Below are 23649 nucleotides of genomic sequence, written 5' to 3' on the forward strand. Positions count from 1 at the left end.
TTCTCTTGATCTGTCAGTGGTTTTAATGTTGTGGCTGATCTGTGTATGTGACAATTATAGTTTCTTTTTTAAGTTAAGATTTCACATACAGAACATATCTGATTGAGGCCTCTTGTTATGTTTCATATAATGGTTACTCTTTTAGATTTATCACTTGGATTTATCTGGTGACTCTTTGGAGGGGGCCCAACCCCTGGGTTGGTAAAGTTGTTAAAAGAAACTCCACCTTTAGTTGTTATAATAGTAAAGTGCTACTTACACATTGATGCATCAGTATTAACAACTTAGTAACGGCTTATATCATCATATTTCATTGACTGCAGAATGAGTATTTTAGTCACATTTAGCTGATAACAGATCTGTACTGTAATTAAGCACCATTATGAATGCAGTTTTACATTTCTTATGGTTTTAAAGTTTTGCGTCTGCACATGAAGAAAAGTTAAACTGGGGAGTTTTCTCATAGTAAAACCATATAGTCAGGACTGGTCAGGCCCACAGTGTTACAGCTACATAAGTGCAGTGTTAGGTAATAGCAGATCTGTGTCATGCATGCGTCTCCCACAGTCCGTAAAGCCATGGATATTCACTAGAATCTGATAAGCTCTATTTTATGGCTATTTTGCAAGCTTGAGGTTCTTAGTGAGATTACTTGAGCTCATGACATGACATTTACTCACACATCATACCATACTGGCCTCGTACCTTTTCCTATTTTAATATTACATTACTAGCATTACATTTACCACCCTCCCCAGATGTCTGTGTCTGTCTGATGTGAAGGTGAAAGACACAAATATCACAGACAGGTCGCACAAGTCCGACTAGCTGGTGCACCGATGCAGATGCAGCTAGTTTGCATGTGCATTTTACTGTTTTACCTGGCGGCACTTGAGTCTGTGCCATGTGCTTTTGTGTGACGGTGACTGTAAGACTATGCGTGCTGTGTGTGACGCAGTATTTTTATAATGCAAGCACACCTGAATGTTTAAGTTACCGTGTGTGTGTGTGCGTGCGTGTACACTAGTGTGTGTAGTGTTCTGTCTGTGCTTACTCAACTGTAAGTTTCAGACATGCTCACTGAATAATTCAGTTTTTTATGTCTTGTTGCTATGGTTGTCTGTGAAATGGTTTCTACACGCAAGCACACACGCACACACACACACACACACACTATTAAAAGCATGTTGACAGATGTGAGCACACACACTCCAAAGAGGAGGGAGAAAGACAGACTTATGAATCTGCTCCCCCTCTCTTTACCTCCCCCATCACTTCACACTCCTATTATTATTAAAACTCTTGTTATTAACCAGCCTAGTTGGGTATGGGGTTCCCTGCTGTTATAACACAATGGGCAGGCTGTGAAAAAATGTGGCCGGTTTCCTGTTAATGGAACACCTCCAGCAGTCTTATCTCTGCTGTAGCCTAGAGATGAAACATAAAAGTTAAATCCCAAGACCGAACCCCAAATAGCTGCTTTCCCTTTACAACAAGTGTGTAATCTTGGAAGAGAAAAACTAAATTTCACGAATGCGAAATACATGTGAAATACATTTAATCAAATTATGCAACAGTGCCTTTATGCATGTCACACATTTCAGAGGAGACGTTTTGAGACGTTTATGAGCTAGTCAGACGAGCATTCAAATACCACGTGTTTGAAGCAGTTAGGGCCCTCGGCAAACTGGCAATTTGTGTCAATACCGTGTGAGGACTGAGTGCTGCACAATGCACTGCGAGCCTTGCGGGTCTTCGGAGCTAATGGCTTTCCCCTGGCAGGCTTATTGTGAGCACAGAGACTAAAAATAGGTCATTTAAAAAGTCAAGAAGCTTGGTGTGAATGGCTACTTACGGACAGTGACAAGACAAAATATAACGTCAGTCTTTGATGTTCTTATTTGATGATGCTAGCAGCAAAACATCTCCTCCTCGTGCCAATTAACTTTGTTCAAATGAGAGCGGTGGGCTCGAGGAGGTCACGCGTGAAGGTGAGAGGAAAAGAGGGGGTGGAGGGAGCGTAGTCTGCTAGAGAAGAAAATGAGAGAAGGGAGCTGAACTGGTTTTCAAAGTTGTGGGGGGGGAAAAATCCAACCTTTTTTTTTCCCCCAGTGGCGCTACGTCGGATGCGCTCGAGTCGAGTCAGAGAGCGCGCACGCAGCTCTCGTGGGGACACAGAGAGAAGAGACGTGTGATTTCTCTTTGTACTGAATGAAGAGTTGAGGCCGGCTCCGCTACTGCTCCATTCTCTTTTTATAGAAGCAGAGTTTGCATGCTGTAAATAGCCAGATAAGCCGGTTATACTTTATGTTTCCCAGTAGCCGTCGTTCCCTTTTGTTTTGAGGAAGCGACCGGGCCACTGATGTCCCTTTGAGCGATTTTTTCTTTGGACAACAAAAAAGCATCAGGTCCAACGTTGTTTCTTCGGGAGATTTCAAGTCACACACATTTATCAGCCGGGATTTTTCAGTGCGGAAAATCGAACAGCCGCACGTCCGCAGACCGCTTCGCCTCTCTTCCGTCGCTCCTTTCACACTTCTACACCTCGGCAGGGGGATTTTTTTCCCAAACCGAGCGACCATGGCTGCTGTAACAAGCCCGGAGACAAGCCCCCAACCCCGGGTATATTTCCAGACGCCGGCCGGCACTACTGAGGAACCAGAGACACCCGTTCGGAAGCAGGGACGCGTAACCGTAAAATACGATCGTAAGGAGCTGAGGAAGAGACTGAACCTGGAGGAGTGGATTATCGACCAGCTAACGGACCTCTACGACTGTGAGGTAAAGACACTAACAATAACCGGCCTCGAAACCGGTCGAACGTATTGATCAGGCGGCTCTGCTAAGTAATTAGGCTCTACTGCGAAGCCTAGTAAGTCAGTTTAACAGCTTTGGAGCTGGTCTGGCTGTCTAGTCCTAAAGCAAACTGTTGATAAAGAAACATTAATAGGGCCTTTGTCGCTGCTTTTGGCCTAGCCTCGCTTGTTCTGTCGCCTACAGTATGTGGGCCATATGCAAGTAGTAACGAAGACGGAATATTAGGAAAGAGTTTGAATGTAACAAGAAACAAAGGATTCGTGTAAGACATTTCTAAAAGTCTGATGAAAGCGTTGTGCTTCAACTTCAGCCTCTCGCTCACAGGTAGGCTAAATGTAGCTGCTGAAGCTTTATAGAGGCATCGCGGAGTAATCAGCCTCTGCTCTGTGTTCTGATTGGCTGAAGCTGTTTTAAAGCACACCTGTGAATATATTTAGGATAATATTAATAACCCACCGGAGATTACCACTTATGTCATAGTTTTGTGGTCAGGTACATTGTTTAGCTGAGGTTTGCCAGCTGTTTTTGGATGGAAAAATAAGTTAACAACATCAATATTTAATAGTGATGATTAAATATAGGGATTAAACAGAGACTTATTGTGTGGTGGAGGTGTCTTTGGTTTAACAAGGCTGGGACCATTGTTTCATTGCCCCTGCCTTCTTTCTTGTCTCTTTTAATTGCAAACTTTCAAGTAGTGCAAAAGATAGGTGTTCGGGGAGAGACTTTCCCTCTTATCCTTACAAGAAACTAATGATGCAGCGCTGATGTGCATTGGTGTGGGGATCAAGTCATAAATCTTGTCAGGGTGGGCCCTTGTAATGAACTCCCTTACTGTAGTAAATGAGTGTACACAACCATCAGTGGGGGCTAACTTTACTTCCCCTCTGCACCATCACACGTCAATCCTTTGGTCGTGGCGACACATGGGGAGGCGTGCAGTTATAATGTAGCCTGGCAGCAGCTGTGGAGTGGCTGCTGGCGTCAGTAGTTGGTAAGCTCATGTCGACTCCTCTGAGCTGGCATTGACCCACATTCTATTCCTAGCGTGAGGAATACAACGACTTAACAGGTTTTGGAGAATTCCTAGGAGGCTCACGGAGAGAAGAGGAAGAGGACTTGGAAGCTGGAAGCAAAATCAAACGTTTACACCAGGTCAGGCCTGAGAAACCGGGTCTATAGAGGATTTAAAAAGTCAGACTTTTTGTTGTTAGAGTGAAACAACTGCTCGCTTTGATGTTCCAACCCTTGTCCTGCAGCTTCTCACAACTTTATTTATCTTCAGCCTCCTCTAACACAAAGGGATGGGCTGGCTGTGTGAGAGGCTTTAACCATTAACATTTACACCTGGATGTCCAAAAGCCAACTGAAAAGCTGTGACTTACTGTAACCAGATATTGTTCCAAACCACAACATGAGTGTAAAAACACTCACTGGTTGAAAACTGATGCCTCTCTTAAAGCGTTGGTGTAAAAACCAGAATCTGACATTTGTGTTTGTATCATACATTCGTTGAGATTTTAATGGAAGTTACAGGGAAATCCCGTGAGGTTGATAATAAAGTAGCAGGGATACTACAGCCCCTCACATGCCAGCAGAGGTGATTAAATGGCCTAGAGAGGATTTTAAAATCAATATGCTGTGATTGTCTGCCAAGAATGGATTAGTATGCTTTGCAGTAAAACCTTGTAAAGTCTAAAAAGTATGAGCGAATGAGTTAAACAGGAAATCTTTGCAGGTTTTTAAAGTACAAATCTTTTAGCAATCTGTCATTTCATAAGACTAATATTAGTTTTTAATATTTTGTGTGACGGCACACTCATTTTCTCAGATTCACTCATTTGCCCGTCTCAGATCCATCTTTCATTCACTAATCCACTCTGTCTTTCAGCCAGGCATGCTTTAATGCACTGATGCTTTACTGTCAGTACGCTTTTCAACTGTGCCAGCAGGGTCGCGAAGAGTTCAGAAAGCCTCACAGGGAGGTGCCAGGGTGACAGCGTGTAGTGATTGTTTTTTTTTCATGTCAGATCACAGGTATGTCACATTCTGTTATGTACATGAGTTATTAATGGTTTACTTCTCATTTTTTGCACACACGTCTCTCATTAATGACTAATTTTTGCTTCCACCCCCACACACACTTTTCTTTGTCCTGATCCCATCTCTGCCTTGGCTGTTAGACAACAAAGAGATTAATTTACAGTCTGTTCACTGGTGTTCACACCCTTACATGGGGAAATGCGGAGCACGTGCTACTAGTCAGTGTAACAGGAGAGGCAGCTTTAGCCTGGTCAGGGAGCAGCGTGGGTATTGGGAGAACCCTGTTCACTGACAAAAGACATGGAGCATGTGGCCTTGGATTTCACTCCCTTTTTCCCTTTCACCTCCTTCAATCCTCATTTGCTTCACCCATGTCTGTCTTATTGTTCTGACTCCTTGCATAATCCATATTTTCATTTTTCAGCCTTCATTATATCCTGTATCCTTTTATTTCTCCCCTTTTCTTGGATGCATATGTCTATTTTTAATAAAACTGCATGGAGTTTGTTCAGCAGGGAATTTATAATGAGCTATTTTTCCATTCATATAATCTCTTTTAAACATGCCACAAGCAGTCAGCCAGTCAGTACTGCCAACCAGCTTGTCAGATATTCATCCAGCCACTTAGTCAGTCTATCAGTCAGAGTTGCTATGGGTAATAGTGAGGAGCCGAGCCTCGGTATGGTTCCATGGCAACAAGGCTTGTTAAATGTTTATGTTGGTTAACCACGCAGTGGAAAAGAAAAGGTTGTGTCCGTTCAGCAGGCGGCAGCTTAGTAAAATTCCATCATTTCCCAAAAGCCCCTGTTTTCATTATTTTTCTTTCAATGTGAGATTCTAATTAGAGCCATTCAGTTATTGTATTAGCAGGGGTTTAGGGAACACCCGCAGTTGATTTTAATGTGGCATTTCCTTTGTTGCAGAAACACTACCTGGTTTTGTTATGGTGCCCAGTGGGGCGGTGACTCTGGACCAGGTTTACTGATACCTCACAAGGCACTTTTGGTGTATGAGGAAAATGAGGAGTAAGTCAAGTGATCTGTCAAGTCAAGTAAAAACGAATAGATAAAAAGCTGAAACAGTCAACCAATAATGCAATGGTTGGGAGAAATGGTTTTATGTTTAAAATGGACAGGGTAAAATCGCTCAAAATCATGGATAAATGCTTGAAATAGTTGATAATAATAGAATAATAGAAAAGTCATAAAAAATGGTGAGGCAGCACGTTTCTGCCACTTGTATGAATACAAACTTGACCAAGCTAACCTAAACACAGACGGTTTGATGTTATGAATAACTGCTGTAACATGATCTCCTTTTATATAGTTAATGGTGTTAAATACAGTCCAGTTTAAAATCACTTCAGTTAAACACACTGGTGGAACTTGGTGCGTGGTGTCAGTGAAGGGGTTATTTGAGTTCATCTGACAAGACTGTGGGGATACATCTAGGAAAAAAAAGGAGGGGGGGGGGCTGGGAACCACAGTAATAAAGCCTCCAAATCCCACAATCCCCATCCATCTCACAGTTTATAGTCTAAATCAAACTTTAAACTGTGTTAGTTTAAAAAACATAAACACTAAACTGGCAGGGAAGGTTAGGACTTAAGAGGGCACATAACTAAATCAGGAAGTATTTCTTCAAAGATAAATAGTTTACCCCCCTTTGTTGTTACTGCTCTTCCACTCTATTACTGCCTTTGTGTACGAGGTGAGAAGTGAGTTTGAGCTTACTCTGGGGAAAAGGAAAGTGGGGTTTACGCTCATCAATTCCCCAACTCCACTTGTAGTAAAAATGATCAAATTGCGCTCCAGCCCTTGGTTTCATTTCCATGGTAACTGTGCTGTTAAATGTTTATTTGTCAGTAGACTTCTTTTCTCTCAGTTTGCTGTGTTTTTTCACTCCTAGTACTCTGACTAGTAGCTACATAGTTAACAGTGAAGCGAGTGGGCGGACCAATCCCTAAACTCCAGGGTCCTACGTGGCCCCACACACACACACACACACACACACACACAGATTGGGATATGAGTGAGAACAGAAGCAGGATTGGTGAGCAGGAATGCCATAAACTGAGGAAGAGAAGGGAAAAAAAGCAAGAGGAGATGGCGAGAGAAGAGAGACAAAGTAGAAGAAGTAGATATGGATGTCAGCGCAGCCCACTGCTATTTCTTCCTCTACAGACTTAATGGTAGAAAATAATATGATAGTATTGGCTAAAGCCCCCTGCTGTAGTACTTAGCACATGTACTGAAAACAATGCAGTGACTTCTGACAGCTGAATGAATGAATGTACAAAATTACTTTTTTCCACAGTATAATAGAGGTTATTTGTAAATTGATTATTTCTTAACTATGTTGGCCTCATTTTCTTGGATTCTGTTTTGGTCTCAGACTATTAATGAGCTGTTGGCTTTAGCCAAACCAATAAAAATACTAGCATGCACCCTGGTGTTGTGTACTTCATATCATCGATTAAGTTGGCCTCCCTAACTGGTCTCAGAGTGTGAAACTACAGGCACACACACACACACACACAAAAAACATAGAGGGTGCAACATTTGCTTAAAACTTAAAAGGTTGAATACCAATCAGTATTACCCTGTTTCACTCAGTGTGCGTAAGAGGGTGACCACAAAGACTGGTTGTTACACAGCGGGAGTGAAAGACTCCAGTGTGTCTTTGTAAACACCCCCCACCACCAGTACACACACACACACTTTCGCACAGACATGGACATGCACACATTATGTTAATAGGATAGCAGTGGTTCTACATGTGGAACACACGAGATCTTTTCCCGTTTGACTGATGATGAGTCAGCATGTGCTGTAGCCTGACCCACTGACTGACCATGTGAGCATTTTATTTTCCATAAGATGCCAAGTAAATAAATCAGCGGAGCTAGAGAGGAGAAAGGCCGCCAAGAATATTGTGAGTGAGGGAGTCTTAAGCGTGTGTTTTGATTGGTGTGTGAGGGACCCGGAAGGAAGTAAAGGAGGCCAAGCGAGAGAAGGCATGGATGAAGAACAAGTGGGGTGTAGAGTTAGAGAATGAGGGATGTGAGTCATTCAGGGGAATGTTTATGCATGTTGTTACAGGAAGTGAGTAAAAAAAAAAAAAAAGCAGAGAAACCAAGACATGCGGTACGTAGGGAAATGGCCTTTATTTACATACCACTTTCCCCACAATCACCGCATGCAGCTAGTGCACACACACACCTGTTGATTGACACAGACACACAGTGTCTGTCTTGGTTTCGCCATCTGTCATGCATAATTTATGTCAATAAGTAAGCATGCAGGGCTGGAAACAATAATCTAGCAAACAGGTTTGGATGAGAAATGGTGAATGTAAACATAAATTTGTTCAGAAGAAAACTCGCAGGGTTTTTAGGTTTTAAAAACTTCAAAAACATCAGCCCTAATAAGGAGAGCGAGTGCATCCATGTTTCCAACACGTTCTCACGCTGTTCTGCCTCTTTCTTGCTGGTCCCAATCCTTGACACGTTCCCCGTCGTGTCAGCCAGCGTAGCCTGCACGTACTGATTGTCTTGACACATTTCCACCTTGTCGGACCCTTCAGTGTTGTGTTTCAGCTCTAACTAAGCCTCATGAACTTGTCATTGCATCCTTGCACAGGGTTAGGCTGTCAGTCGGATGTACAAGGTTTAAACAAAACCAATTTTTCCTTTTAACGATCAGAAATCAAGCAGCGCAATCGGAGTTCAATTATGAAACTCTGCTGGCAGGCTAATAGCAGGCAGTAACATGTTTAATGTCTTAAGATTTGGAAGTGAGTTCATTCTATCCTCCCGCTAAACAGTTCTGTGTATTATGTGTGCACATTTAAGAGGCATCCAGTAAATATTCAAGCTGTTAATATCTTATGCTTCCATAAACATAACAACTGTGATACATTAAAGTACCACAGCGCTCCCCTGCTCATTATTTTGAATGGTCTTCGGTGTGTCGTAAGGTTTGTTTCAGACACTCTTCTTGGTCTGAACCAAAGTGCTATTTACTGAGCTTTATTTAATTACTGCGTTTTAAGATGCTACATACGCTTTTGTTAGCTGCTGTGTAAAAGCTTCAGCACCCTTGAGGAGGCTTTTCAAAGTGAGCACGAGTGTTACAAAGATGAAATTCGGTATACAGGCCAGCGTTATTACCATATGTGACTGCGGGGTGTTGTTGCTGTAATAGTGCTTTTCAGTGAGAGATGAATATGTGGTTTTGGGTGATGTGTATTTAATGGCCTCCATGTTGAAACCTTATTTAAACAATGAGACAGCAGCACTGTCCCAATATTTAATAGTTGAGTTGGCAGCAGCTGGCGTCCATCTTTGGCACGGAGTCATTATCATCAGAAAATCTCTCTGTAAGTTATGCCAACAGCCTGCAGGTTGAATGAGGTAACACAGATCCACTCAGGAGTGTATTTTAGTCCCAGGAGGTGCATTAGTGCAGACAGCACCAGTTGATCTGCAGAGAAGCATGTGTTAGCGCATGGCTTTATTCACTTTGCCAGACTGTGTTGTGTTTGTTAAGCGTATCGTACTTTTTGAAACGGTACAGTAGCTGTGCACAGTGTCTTTCCTGTTCATACATTATATTTAGAGAAGCTGATGGAGGATGTCAAACTCGGGATGTGATTTTTAATATTAAGCGGCTGTAGCTGTCAGCAGGTGCCAATAGATGTGCAGTCAGATAGGTTTAGACAAAGAGACAGTGTTCTAGCCGTCACTTCCTGACCTGGTGTCAGTCGCGAGCAGACAGGCAGTCATGGGTAGAGAGTTTGTCAGGTTAGAGCACAGGTGCCATGTTGGCTCTGGATATCCTCCATGATGTCAGCTAACTTGAGCTTTCATGGTATGACGGAGTAGAGGAAGTCATGTGGCAGGGCTCTTATTCTTTCATTAAAACTGGTTAAAATGGCTTTGGGAAGAAATGGATGGATAAGAGACAGACAAAGCGCTTGTGGATTGAAGCAGAGGATTAATGTTACCAGTCACTATATATTATAACGTGAATTATTCATTAGGTTATAAATAAATAGATAACAATATCCTTTTCAATTTGTTTTTGTATGTGTGTGTTCCATGTGTGGTTTTTACTTTGAGATCCAAGTTTATTCCTGCATTTTTTGCTGAGCAGGAAGGAACTAGTGACTATATTTGGACGTCAGAGTCACTGAAATTATTACAGGTGACTGATTCATCAGGAAGAAGAGTCATTCTCTCCCATTCTTTCTCTCGCTCCCCCACACATATACTCATGTTAGAATTAAGTGTATTTCATGAACAAATCAACACAAGTGTTCAGTCATTCACCTCTTGAGTAATTCCAATCTGTTACACTGGGTTCCAATAGTTGTAGTATTAAAGAGAGAGAAAAAAGGTGACCCTGACATCTTTAGAAACTTCCTTTCTAGCCACCATTCAAGCCTACAGGGTATGTGTGTGTTTTATGTTCAGAAAGATTTTGGCTGGATTATCACTTTAATCTACTTACAGCTGGTTTCTGTTAGCGCCATAAAACCAGTCAAAACTGTTTTAATCCTGCTACTGGACGGACCTCACAGGAGAGCAAATCAGTTGCCGAATGAAGAAATCAGTTAGTGAAACAGATGAATGAATAATCGTGTTGGCACTGTCACAATCGCTGTCTGCAACCTCTGTCAAGCATCTGGGACAGAAATGGAACTTCATGTGCCTTTTTACTGTCACACAATAACACTGACGAGCAAATTTGTTTCCCTGACTCCGTCACTGTCGCCTGAGCTAAATAAATATAAAAGACAAGTAAAATGGCTAATTTGCTGGACAGTATAAATAAAGGTAACAAAGGAATGTATGAACAGAGGGGCAAATCAGGGCATTGTTCAGAAAAACATCTCATTAAATTTACAGTTTCAAACTGGGTGTTGTCTTTCTTTCGTTTTTACGTTCATGGAATCTCCCACATTGTGTATTTTTATCCTATTACAACCATGTCAGAGGTTGTGTTGATGCATGAAAGACTTTAAATGTTTTCTAATCCCTTTTGAAATCCATACAGATTACATCTCAATAATGGCTGAACTAAAAGGTTTCACAAAAAAAAAACATTTCTGTGACAAAGTAGGTGAAAATTAGTGGATAAAAATACTGAAACGGACCATGAATGGTCTTGTGGGATTATCAAATTCCACTCCTGTCTGAAACTGTAAAAAGAGAGGAATCAGTCCTTCAGCGAATGACATGGCAAATGAACAAATGAACACAGGGTGCTTTGGTTGTGTTAGTAGTGCTTGCCAAGAGTGACATAATGATAATCTGCTGTAATCCTTGTTTATATGCATTCTTATTTTAATCTGCACGTAATCGCTTCTTTCAGTCCAACTGTAGTGGTAATGATTCTCCTGGCCTGTAGTGGATGGGTGTGTGTGTGTGTGTGTGTGGTCTTCCTTGCTCTCTTCTTTTATATGTGTTTGTTAGAGTTTGTACTTTTTACTCATTTGCCCCCATGGTGATTAGAAATTGATGGAAGAAAAGAGAAAAATCAATTTGTTGGAACACCTTAGGCTATTCTGCCAATGCACACACATACACACACACATGCACACACCGATACACCAATACCAGTCAGTGGAAGTATTGTTGAGTGCCATGATCTCCTCAGATCTCTCCTCCGCTTTCTGCCGCAGATATGACAGACTCGGGATGAGAAGAGAGTGGAGGTGGAGGGTCAAAGTGGGCACTTGAGATGCTGTCTGGTTCACATTTTTTTCACATGGATGCATGGGAGATTTTGCCATTAGAGTGGGCTGAAGAGAGAAATGGATTTTATGTGTGTAAGTGTGTGCGAGAGAGAAGGGGGCAGATAGAAACTGGGTTTTCATCCAAGTGTTTTTATGCAAAATATCCTAAAAGCTGCATGGAAATTGAAAGCAAAGGTTAAAAGGAAGTCAAAAGTCCTCTGTGGCTTTCCCTTTCAGCTGTCTGACAGGTAGTCCCTGTGTTATGTTTACTGTATTTGCTTTTACCTAATTGACAAAAAAATGCATTGGATTTAGACTGTTACAACATTCGAACGCATTTGCTGAAGTGGTCTGAATTTCTTGGGTGTTGATGCATCTTTTTTGCTGCTGACCACTTGCTCTTCTGCTGCTTCTGCACTTCTCTTACATCCCCTGCGTTTACATGCGGTTTGTTTACGTGATACTTTTTTTTGCCTGCCCAGCTATAGCAGCTCTTTCAGCCTATGCAAACTTTTGTCTCAGTTCTATGCAACAGGGACTGTAAGTTTGGCTGGAAAGAACCTAATGCAAAAAATCTGCTCTTTGATTTTTTGCATTAGGTTCTGCTTCACAGTTGGATGAATGTGGTCGCTGAAAACAGAGTGAAACTGGCCAGCAAACTGTTGCCCCCCTGTAGTAGTTAGCCAAAGTGGTACAGATCTCCAGCTCGTCTTCCTTAGGCTGGTTGTGACCCCAAGAGACCAGCAGAGTGAGTTTTTTGTTGTTGTGTTTTTTGTTTTTTTTTTTTCAAAAGTCAACACGGGGAAACCACTGACCCATTCATTCAGGCCAAACACGCTGATGGTGGGAATCATTCAGCCGTGTGAGCAGCTATGACTTTGGGCAGCTTTCGGGGGGCGTCGAGGTTTGATGTCATTCATATTAACTACTCAGACTTATTAATAGCAATGTGTGTGTGTGTGTGTGCTCTGGGTGCAACTGAGACAGTGTATGTCTAGTGTCTATCAGGTTAACTGTCCACTCCCATATATCACTTCACTCTATATTACTGTGCACAAACGTTTTATATGTACATATATATATATATAAGTAATTGTTACCTAATTACAGTGTAAGATCAACCAAAACTACTGTGCTCGCATCCAAATTATAGTGATGAATGTTTCCTGGCACCATATGAAGATACGTTCTGTGCACTTGGAGCCTGCTTGGTTTGGCTTTGTCCTGCAATGAGCTTGAAGCAGCCCACACAGCACAATAGCATACCCACATCACTACCACCAGACTCCTAAGGCTCTTTAGCTTCACATGACAGAGCTGTGCACACTTCATCTGCAGTGATATTTTTCAACCGAACAGCGAAATTCAGGAGTCCCTGCTTCCACAGAGGTGTATTAGCAAGTTGATTTTCCCAAAGAAATTTGCACTATTTGTAGCATTTTCCTTCATTAGTGGGAGGAAAGAAACACGGATGATATTGGAGATTTAAATTCTTACTGCAAACTGCTCTGTAAGGTTCGAGGGAGCAAAGAAATATGGCTGTTAGAGTAGTTATATTCTATTTTCTAGTCTCTCGTGGCTGTAAGCAGGCCATAAAGAGGTTAGTTTTGCTCCACCGTTTTGCCTGCAGCTCTTTCTCTTTGTTCTTCATATGATGCAAAACAGGACATCATACTCTTCCTCAGAGGAAGTACATCCATCTGATTAGACGTGGAATAGAGATGAAGATCAACCTCACACAAACACACACGAGCAAGATCCTGCATGCACACTCCACACACCCCAGACTGGATTGAGCGCACTGCATGTATTGATTATGGAATGTTATGGTTTATGGTGGTGTGTGAGGCCACGTATACATTACAGCAGCCAATCACCACTCAAATTAATTGCTTGCACACACACACACACACACACACAGAGCAGTATATACTCTGCTCTCTTAAAGTCTTGCTGACATACACACCCATATTCTCTTAAATAGCACCCACAAACCCCCACCCCCGTGCTGTCTCCCAAGGTCACGTGTCCAGACAGGAAGTAGCCGTGTACTCTGGTGTTTTTAACCCGTTCAGTGCAGAAAGTGCAGAAGAGAAGAATAAGAGATAAAATAAACCTTATTTGCAAGTTTCACCCTCTTTGTGACCCTAAGTGGTTATAGGAGGAAGAAAAAGAGGAAAACTTAAGAGGGAAGCTAACAATGTCTGTTATTGAAAGAGCTGCAGATTCCTGATAAGCGCTCGTGAGAGACGGGGGGAGATAAAAAGAAGATGGAAAGCAGCAGGCGATGACTGACACAGTACATCCTAATCCCTACACCCTTGTTGACCCCTGTGTGACTCCCTCTCCCTCATATTCTCTTGCTCGTTCTCTCATAAGCGGTATCATGCCCCGCAGCAAGGTGGCCCAAACTCAATGAACTGCCCTATTACACACATGCCGAGGGTGATTTATACGAGTGCAGCACAGAGTGGTGATGCCAACCAGAGAGGAAGGGCATCAAAGGAGACATGAAGAGACAGAGGAGAAGGGGGGGAAGCATAACAGGAAGCAGGTTCAAGCGCAGTATTTTTCCACTATGCTGTGTGTGTGTGTGATAATCAGATGACAGTAGACTAAATTACCAGATCAGTCACAAGGCTGTCATGAATTACCACCTTAACACGGCTTGCAGGCAACTTTTCAGCTTTCCCCCTGAAATATTTTCGTTCCTTGGAGAAAAATGGGATCTGGTAACTTGTTTAGTGTCCTGAATCATGTCTAATTAGGCCACTTGGTCAGACAAAATAACTTGTTTCTATACTGGCATCCCTGTTACCGCGGACACGATTTATCGTTGCGTAGCATGACCTTCTCCGCTAAGGGTGGAATTTAGGAAACTAACTTTGAGTTCTGGGAAAGAAGTCTTATCTTTCACAAGTAAAAGACAAAAAGCCTTTGTTATTAGTTTCTGTGTTTGTTTGGTGTTGGCTCAGCTTCAGTTTTGTTGCATGTATTTTCTGGCTTGTGCTTCATAAACAGGCCTGCACATGTATATGATGTGCTAATCAGCTCATCTGTGAGCCTCTGCACGCTGCATTTACCTTGAAAGTCCCTTCTCCGAGTCCCTAGTCAATCTTTACAGAAGCATGTTTCACCCCTAAGCCACCACTATCCTGAACCTCACCTCCTTTTTTTTTTTCCTTTTCCGTTGTCAGAGCTGCTCAACATCCAAATGTTTTATCAAAATGTTCTGTTCTATCAGCTGTTCTCCGTGTCTGTGATGCACCAGGAATCCTTTCTCACAACCACAACTAATCACAGCAGTTGAGCTTTAAATACTGACGAGGGACTGAATGATTTATATCTCTTGCCTTATGAAAAGTCACTGTTGTGGACAGTGTGTTCTCGTATCTGTGAGAACCAAAACACACACTAACAGTCAAACCATCTCAGCTATGCCTGTGCTCACACTGCCTGCACAACAGTTGTGTTTTATATGTGGAACTTGTCAGATTTCACACATATTTTGTACCTGTGTCACTGCACCAAGTCAGCCAGCCTGGGGTAATGACTGTAATGGTGGAACTCTCTCTCTCTCTCTCTCTCTCTCTCTCACACACACACACACACACACACTCTATAAACAAACACACACATATAAATAGTCACTAGAGACACTTTCCCTCTCAGAAAGACTCCCAGCACACACAGAATTGCAAAGGAAGGGCACATAGTTGAGCAGGGCACAATTTGTTCCATGTAACGTGCAGATCACATGTCAGTCTCCCCACTCTCCATCTGCACTGCTCTGGCCTCGGCACAACTACTCGGTAAAAATGGAAAGAACATAAAACAAGGAGCAAATGATGTATTAAGTAGTCTGGTTGATTCAGTCAAAACAAGTGCACACACACACGGAAATTGGAGTGAATGGCGATATTGTTTAACGCCACGCGGCCTACTTTTCCTCCTCCTTCTGTTTCCTCCATCCTGCCTGCTCCAACCATCGCTTCCCTCTGTTTCCCGACTCCCCCACCCCTCTCTCCCCCTCTGCAACGTAACCCAACCAAAACATTGTTTTTTTGTCTCTGTAGCAAAACGGGCGATCGGCCATCCTGAAGTCTGACTATTTTTATCCTAGTTAGCTACTGAGGCAGCAGGAAAGCAAAACCTCAGCGTCTCTGTAATTCCTGACATTTTAAATTACTTCGCCGCGGTCCACGTCTTCCACTCCCAAGTTTACATAGACGCTATCACAGGAATCAGCTGTGCAGTGTGTTATCACTGGAAGACATGCTGTGCGGTGCTTGTAGGTGGCCTCTGTGACCTACTTGCACATGCGGCTTCCCTGTCTTCCCTGTCTGGAACTGGCTTATAGCCACCTTGTTACAGTCAGTACGGAGCTGTGCTGTCATTACATCAGCCACATGTCTGCATGTGCCGATACGTATGTGATTCTGTCAGCAAGTTTCTCTGGTTTTGCATTCACCCCCCTTTTCTTTCTTTCTAAATCTGTAAAGTTCATCTCATCCTGTGGCATCTCATCCAGTATGTTCATCACAGCAGTTTGTAAGCACATGGCAATGTGTTGGACGGTTTCATCTGTCATGAGGTCAGATTACTGCGATATCAAGTCAGCTGGGAAAAAAACAATGTTGACTCATGCTAAAGATTTTTACTCAGTCTACCAAACTTCACTGGAGAATCCCCAACTTTGCTTCATTGCTCTTTCTCATCGCTTCTCCTTCTAGACATATTTACAGTAGCAATAGTTAGCCTTTTTATGACTATGCAAGGGCACTGACCTAACTGTGTGTGTGTTTGCTTGTGTGGCTTCTTATGGTTTTCCTGTGAGGCAGCTGTATCTGGCATTTGGTCTGTCCTACAGTCGCTACACAGCCTCTTGTGAGAGGAATAGTACTATGACCCACACACCCACACACACACACACACACACTCTCATATGCACAGAAATACGCTCTGATACTGTCACATCTCATTCTGCTCTGCTCTGCAGGCTGCCTCCAGACAGACCCTGTGTCTGTCTGTTTCTTCCTCCCCGTCCCAGCCTCATCGTGTTGGTGTCTGAATCATATTTGCAAGCTTGTCAGGAAGAGTGTAATTAAATTTAAAGACCACAATAAAAATGGGTTTATGCGCCGGTTTGCCAGTATCGGTTTGTTTTTTCCAGCAATGCTGGTGGGTCAGTCTTGTGATGTTTCACACTGGTTCCACTAAAAATGATGCAGATTTTTCCACCATTGACAAACATGAGAGAAACATTAGAAACTAGCTGCATATCCAAATAGTATAATGACGTCTAAGGCTTTAAATATGGGAATTATTGCACAGGCCTTGAACAAACTACTTTACTTTTACGTTATCCACAGTAAAATTCATTTACTGGACATGTGGTTGTCATCCTATGGGAGCAACTTCTGCCAGTGAGCTGACTGGTCAGTGGTCCAGTGAAGCTAACCGTCTCCAGAGCGGCACCTTATAACTTAATGTGGGTTTTTCCACTGCAGTTCTATGTATCATGTATCATTTGTATGTGTATGTACGCCCTCGGCCAGACTGCACACGTTTTTCAGATGCACTGAAAACACTCTGCTTCAGGTTAAACCAGACTTGTGCTTCTTTACCTCCAGACCCCTGAATTGTTCCACACTGCACGGCTTTGTTTACAATCCTGCAGTGTTTGCCAATATTCTCGTAGCCACCTTTGAGTGTGGATCACATCTGCAGCCAACAGTGAAAACCCCCTCCAGACTACAGACTTAGTTCAGTGAGTCAGTCTGGTGGATTGTTTGGGAAGTCTTCCCTCGTGATTCCCTGCTTTCTTTGTGTCTCTTCTCTGAGGCCTGTCTTCCGGCCTTTTTTAACATCCCTCCCTCCCCTCCTCCCCTCTCTCTGTCTCTCTCCCTTCTCTCAGTCTGCTCCACTCAGCTGCTCCTTCTTCTCGATATGCTTCTTAACCTCTTACCTTCCTTCCTCTGGGCGCCCCCTCCCCCTCGCACATTTAACAGTTTGTCTCAAATCATTCTCAAGTAAGCGGCATTAAAAGGAAGCCGGTGTTCATCACTTACGCTTTTCAGTTACGTTTACCAGCATTTAGGGCTTTATACTTGCCTCATGAGTACGCCACAGAGATACAAAGTCGACATAAAATACGGTTTTCTTCCTTTGCTTTCTCTTCTGCATGTACGAGCACATGGAGCCCACATGTTGTGAGCATCAGTCTTTGTGTCAGACTTCACAGCCTGTGTGTGCGTGCGTGTGTGTGTGCGTGCATGCTTACACTAGAGACTCATTGATGCCGTATGAATTTATGCACACCTTTGTGTTTGTTTTATGGAACTTTAAGTTCGAAATTCTGCAAGAATATCAGTGTGTGTGTGTGTGCGTGTGTGTGTGTTTTACTTTGCTGACGGTAAGTCTGTCTGTCACCTCCAGTTTCTATCTCACACATACAGGCTGTCCTGCACAGAATTAAATCCTCATACCCCAGCCTTTACACACACACACGCACACACACACACCATCCAGCTCAGACTTATTACCGTATTAATGCCCATTTTTTAATTCTTTAATCCATGTGTGTGTGTGTGTGTGTGTGTGCGAGGTGTGTGTAGCAGAAAGGATGTGTGTGATGTTGAGGACCTCTCAACATAATGTGACACACAAATGTGTGCACACATCCCTGCTGTGCCTGTCTGCTGCCTGTCCATGCATTTGTGAGCATGCGTGACTCTCTCTCTCTGTGTGTGTGTGTGTGTGTGTGTGTGTGTGTGTTTGTGTGAGTGATAGGGTAGGGGGCAGTTGGGCAGGTGCAGAGACAGCTGGTGTGGGCAACTCTAACCAAGGGGGAGGACGAGAGCGAGAGATTCCTAGAGAATGACATGAATATAGGGTAGCAATTGAGCTGCAAAAGAGAGGGAAACGAGGGTTTGCACAAGTGTGTGTGTGTGTGTTGTTGCCAGTGGTGAACTGCTTTGATAGCACACACTGAGCTAGTCTGTTTGAGTGAGACAGGCAGACAGACAGAGAGAGAGAGGGAGACTAGATTAGACAGATTATTAAAAAAAAGACCTATGGGAGAAGTCATGGCGATTACGGGAAAGACGAACTAACCGTGAACTCGCTTTTCACTTTTCTTTTTTTTTCCGCTTGGTTCCACAAACCATGTATAAGCTTAAGGCAAGTGTGCTTTCAAACTTAATGTTAGAGGTCAGCTTATCAGAATCGGGCAATAATTGCCATGCCGGAATTAAAAGTGCATGAGCGGGCTTTTATTGCAGCCATTTCTGTTTTTAAATTTGAATTACGAGTTAATAAGCTTATTTTCCGTCTTGTTTAGAGTTCGATGAGTTTTGTTGATTCATATCAGTACACTAAATATGAAGCCTCATTCAACAGGCTTATAGCGTAACTTGACATAAAGACTGTTAACTAAGGGTAATAATTGAAAAAATATGTTCTGTTCTGTTCTTCTATGACAGTAAACTGAATATCTTTGGGTTTTTGATCTGTTAACTGAACATTCTTCTCACCCCACCACTACTTCATGTCCATTACATTCTGTAAGAATTCAAATGAAGCTGAAAAATGTGGAACTGAAGTTGGTTTTCTCTACAGGCATATGGGGAACAAATCTTCATTCAAATATAAATTTTGTTTTTCTGTCTTACACCCTTGAAAGTATGATTTGAAAATATTCATTAAATTACCTGTTTCTTTGTCCCTCCTCGCTTTTCTTTTTGTTGGCTACAGCACGTGGGGTAATGGAAGGGCGGCGCCCTCTAGTGTTCAGACATGAACATTCATCAGTCACTGTACCACGTCATGTACAGTGACAGAAATACTTCCGCTGGTCTATTTGCAAACCACATACCATAAACACAGGGACTAAGAATAGAAAGGATGATGAGGATTTCTTTCCAGAGACACTCAGTAATGTGTGTGTGTGTGTGTGTGTGTGTGTGTCTATGCTGACGGCGAGCTTCACCTTCAGATTCTCATTAGCAGTGCTAACCCTTTTAGACTTGTGTCTCTTAATGTTCTCTTCTTGTCACATGTGTTACAGGAGGAGGCCATCCCAGAGCTGGAGATAGATGTGGATGAGCTGCTGGACATGCCCAGTGACGTTGAACGGGCAGCCAGGGTCAAGGTAAGAACAGACAGGAACTTATGTCAAACCATGAAAGGACACACAGCTGCTTAGGAGAAAATGTATATTCAGACCGTGTCTTATTGTTTTCTAGGACTTACTGGTTGACTGTTTTAAACCTACTGAGGTAAGTTTCTCTCTTCCTCCATCCTTCCACCACCCGGCGCCCCATTTCGATGCACTGTGTATTTTTTTGTGTCTGAGTCCCCCTCATGTGTTTTTGGTCCTTCCTGTCCCTCTGTAGGACTTTGTCTCAGAGCTGCTCGACAAGATCCGAGGGATGCAGAAGCTCTCCACGCCTCAGAAGAAATGATGGCGTCCCTCCTGCTCCTCCCTTCCACGTTGACCCTCTCACCTCTTGTCTTCCTACCGCGTTTTCCATCCTTTTATTTTCATGTCAGTCTTCTTCCATTGAGGACCGTTTTACCCTCCTCTTGTTAGGCCCATTTATTCATTTCTTTCTCTCTTGTTGTCTGGATCCTGTCCCATACATCGCTTATTTTTCATTTTTTGTGACCTTGCCTTGTTGTCAGACATCCTTCTTAAGAATGATCAACAGAGAAGGAGAAGTAAACTAATAAATTAAAAAAAAAAAAAAGAGCATAATAACCAGGCCAAAACAACAGGCGATTCATTGGTCTTAATCCAGGCACTGTCCTTCCTTCTCCATTTCACTCCTGCTCCTCCTTCACCCTTTGTTTGGCTTCACTCCTCTTCCTCATCCAGCCCTTCTTCCTCCCACCCTCCCTCGCACCACCCTCCATCTGTCTGAGAAGCAAGAGGAGAGGAGAGGAGATGAGACGAGCCCCATAATTACTGAGAATGGGGTGGCCGGGAGTGGGAAGAGAAACAAGAGAAAAAGTCTGTGACGGCCAAGAAAAGAGTGGAAGGAGGAAGCAGCCATTCAGCTTGAAGCAGGGCCTAATCATTGCTTATGTCTCTACCAATGTGGCTCTTTATTTTGTTATTTCTAAGAGGTTTAAACTTGTAAATGATCCAGCTACCATAACTCTTTTTAGATATTTCTACTTCAGTTTGAGGGTATGGGAATATTTACTTGACTTTAGTTTTTTAATTTTAAACTTTTCTGGGGGTTGTCCATAGAGTCCTTTCAGATCATACCCCTCCCCCATCGTAATCAGAGGCATTTGCTACAGTGGTGCATTTAAAGACTGTCTATTTTTGTGTGTGTGTATCTGTTGAAAAATTCTGCACTATGTCATTTAGGGAAGAAAATCTGACCACAAAGAATAATGTATGGCATCTCTTCAGTCCAACATAGAGGAAAATTTGATCCCTTGAAACAGTGTAAAGTCACTGGTTGGCTGTGGTGGTCACATGGTCCAACTCATTTTAGAATAAAAGTCTTCCCTTGAGGCTAGAGTAGAAGTAGAAGTTCTCTTAGGTGGGGAGTGCAGGAATAGAAATTCCTAACAAAAAAAGAGCTAAGTACATTTTTCTTTCCTCAGATGCGTGGTGCAGTCATGAGAGGCTCTTTAGAGGCCACTGCTGTCCAGCCTGCACATACATATGTACATCTGTGTGTTGCTAAATGCTACGTGTGCGTGTGTTGCTACATAATGTACAGCAACATTCACAATAGGAGTGTTTTTCTGGCCTGTATATTCTGCTGTTCTGTGCAACAAATTAGATTTTTAGTCAAGGACTGGTTCCTGTTTTGGATTTTTTTTTTTTGGGGGGGGTGTTCTGCATTTTGTCACACACACACACACACACTGACAGGCCGGCAGGGGGGCCCAGAACAAAGCTGCCTTGTTTTTGTTTTGTTTGTTTTTCCTTTTTTTAATCCCCCCCCTCCCTTTGTCTCTTTCTCACTGTTTCTGTTTCTGTCCTTAGAAATGGTTTAGTCCACCACGTCAGTCCAGAGCTGTCACGTGTACATGGAACCTCTGACTGAAAATGTCCATGTTAGTGTCGAGACTTTGTACTGTCCTCTACCTGTCAGTAGGCCCACAGATGAGGCATCTGAATGGGAGGCAGGGAGGGAGGAGAGCCACTGTTTTACAGTGAAGCTGCCTCAATGCATTCAGCCTTCTTTTTCTTTCTTTCTTTCTCTCAGTCACACATAAACACAGGCCACCCTTTGGGCAGAGGAAAACAGAAACACATTAGCAAACACAGCTGCCTCTGACACAGATGGGCGCACACACACACACACTTAGCCCTAAGAGAGAAAGTGAGAGAGAGACAGGTCCTTAGCTGTCACAAGGTTTGTGTGTTTCTCTGCTGCGGCCGCCAATCATCTCCCAAGAGTAAGCCATCTATTTCTGACTCTAAGCCAATCAGATCAGCAACCGAAGCCCATCGGCCAATTGGAGAAGAGGTAACATTTTGCTGCGATTCCTGTGGCCATTTGCTAACACCTGCGGCGACAGCAGACCTCCAGTGTCTGCCTCTTTATGTCTCAACGCCAACTCACACACACACATTGGCCCATTTTCATCTTGCTGCTCTGTCATTTCTCCCTGGCATCCCTTCCTCTCCCCCTCCTCCTCCTCCCCCTCCTCCTCCTCTCATCCTTCTGTCCACCCTCCCTCTATCCCTCCTTTGGTTTTCTTTCCTTTTTTTTTTTTTTTAAAAAAAAAAACAGATGTTGCCTTAGGTATTATTTATGTTACACAAACCAAATAAACGGGAGACATTCATTTTTAAAAAGGTAACGCAAACTGCTGTTACCGAGCAGAACTACGGCATGTGGAGAATCTTGGATCTTCTGCCGCTCCTTCTCTATTCTTTTTTTCTTTGAAAAACAATGAGATTGTGGGTTTTTTGGTTTCTTTTTTTAGAAGTGAGTGTTTAATACTTAGGGCTTGATACAGTGATTTTGTTTAGATAAAACGATGTTCTTTACATTTACCATTTGAATACTGGTCTGTTTTTATTGTGATCATAAAACTTCTTAATGCCAGGCCTTGGATTAACATGTAGTTAAACAAAAATCCATTCAGATACATTTTGATGCAATTGCTTTTGCCTTCCTTGTGTGGTTTCCAAATCAAGTGCTGTCTGCTTCTTTTGGAGACGTTCGGTCGTGTTGCACCAGGCAAGCTCAATTAGTAGCTGAATTTGAGTGGATTTTCATTTCTGAATCCAGGTTTGGATTATACCTTCTTAGACTGTTATTGAGAAGTCTCTTTTTTTACTGTTGGAGAAAATTGCAAAAAAAAATATATATATACTGATTATTATCATTGAGGCTAAATACAAGAGCTAAACCATGTGGATTGAAGGATTGAAGGAGTGGAAGTGTTTTTTGGACAATGATTAGATCAAACCAACAAACAAATGTAGCAATATCAACAACAGGTCTTGTTTTTGCCCAATTTTGTTACACTTTTATGCAACTTTAATAAAAACATGTGAAATTGACACTGTTTCTTTAGTGGGTTTGTCAGCTCTCTGCTTCAGAGGACCTACAGACGTAAAGATAATTATACAGATGTTTATTATTTAGCTCAGCAAGGCATTCCTTTTACATTTAATATTTAATGTGTAATAATGTGTGATTTGTTCACTTATATAGTTTTCACTTTGACATAGCAGGTAAAGCACAGGTGTGAAATTATGATGGCCCCTGTTCCATTAAAGTACAGTGTCGGTGACCAGCATAGATAATATGAGAAAACTGAAAGCAGACATGATTAATGTTATTAGTTCCACCTGCAGTTTTCCTGCAATGACGCGCCAAAATGTCTGCCATGAAATTATAGGCCTATTGTCCAAATGATAGTGATTCAACCAATATCATTTGCATGGCTCTTTGGGCATTTTTTATTGGTTTAGTGCCATCTTGTGATTAAATGCGGAATGACAACTGCATTTTGACACCGGTGTGAAGTATAAGTGGGTCTGCATTTAGCAAATTATATTCCGTG

The 23649-nt window shown here is 42.6% G+C and overlaps 1 protein-coding gene across 1 annotated transcript; it reads left to right on the plus strand.

Moving 5' to 3' along the window:
- Window positions 1-1724: 1724 nt before the first annotated feature.
- Window positions 1725-23143, plus strand: ppp1r14bb (protein phosphatase 1, regulatory (inhibitor) subunit 14Bb). Its single transcript, XM_046380797.1, has 4 exons — window positions 1725-2781; window positions 19670-19753; window positions 19848-19880; window positions 19998-23143. The coding sequence occupies exons 1-4, from the start codon at window positions 2581-2583 to the stop codon at window positions 20064-20066; spliced, it is 387 nt and encodes a 128-aa protein (XP_046236753.1). The 5' UTR covers window positions 1725-2580; the 3' UTR covers window positions 20067-23143.
- Window positions 23144-23649: the final 506 nt, after the last annotated feature.

This window comes from Scatophagus argus, chromosome 23 (genome assembly GCF_020382885.2).
Source record: "Scatophagus argus isolate fScaArg1 chromosome 23, fScaArg1.pri, whole genome shotgun sequence".
Classification (NCBI taxonomy): Eukaryota; Metazoa; Chordata; class Actinopteri; family Scatophagidae; genus Scatophagus; species Scatophagus argus.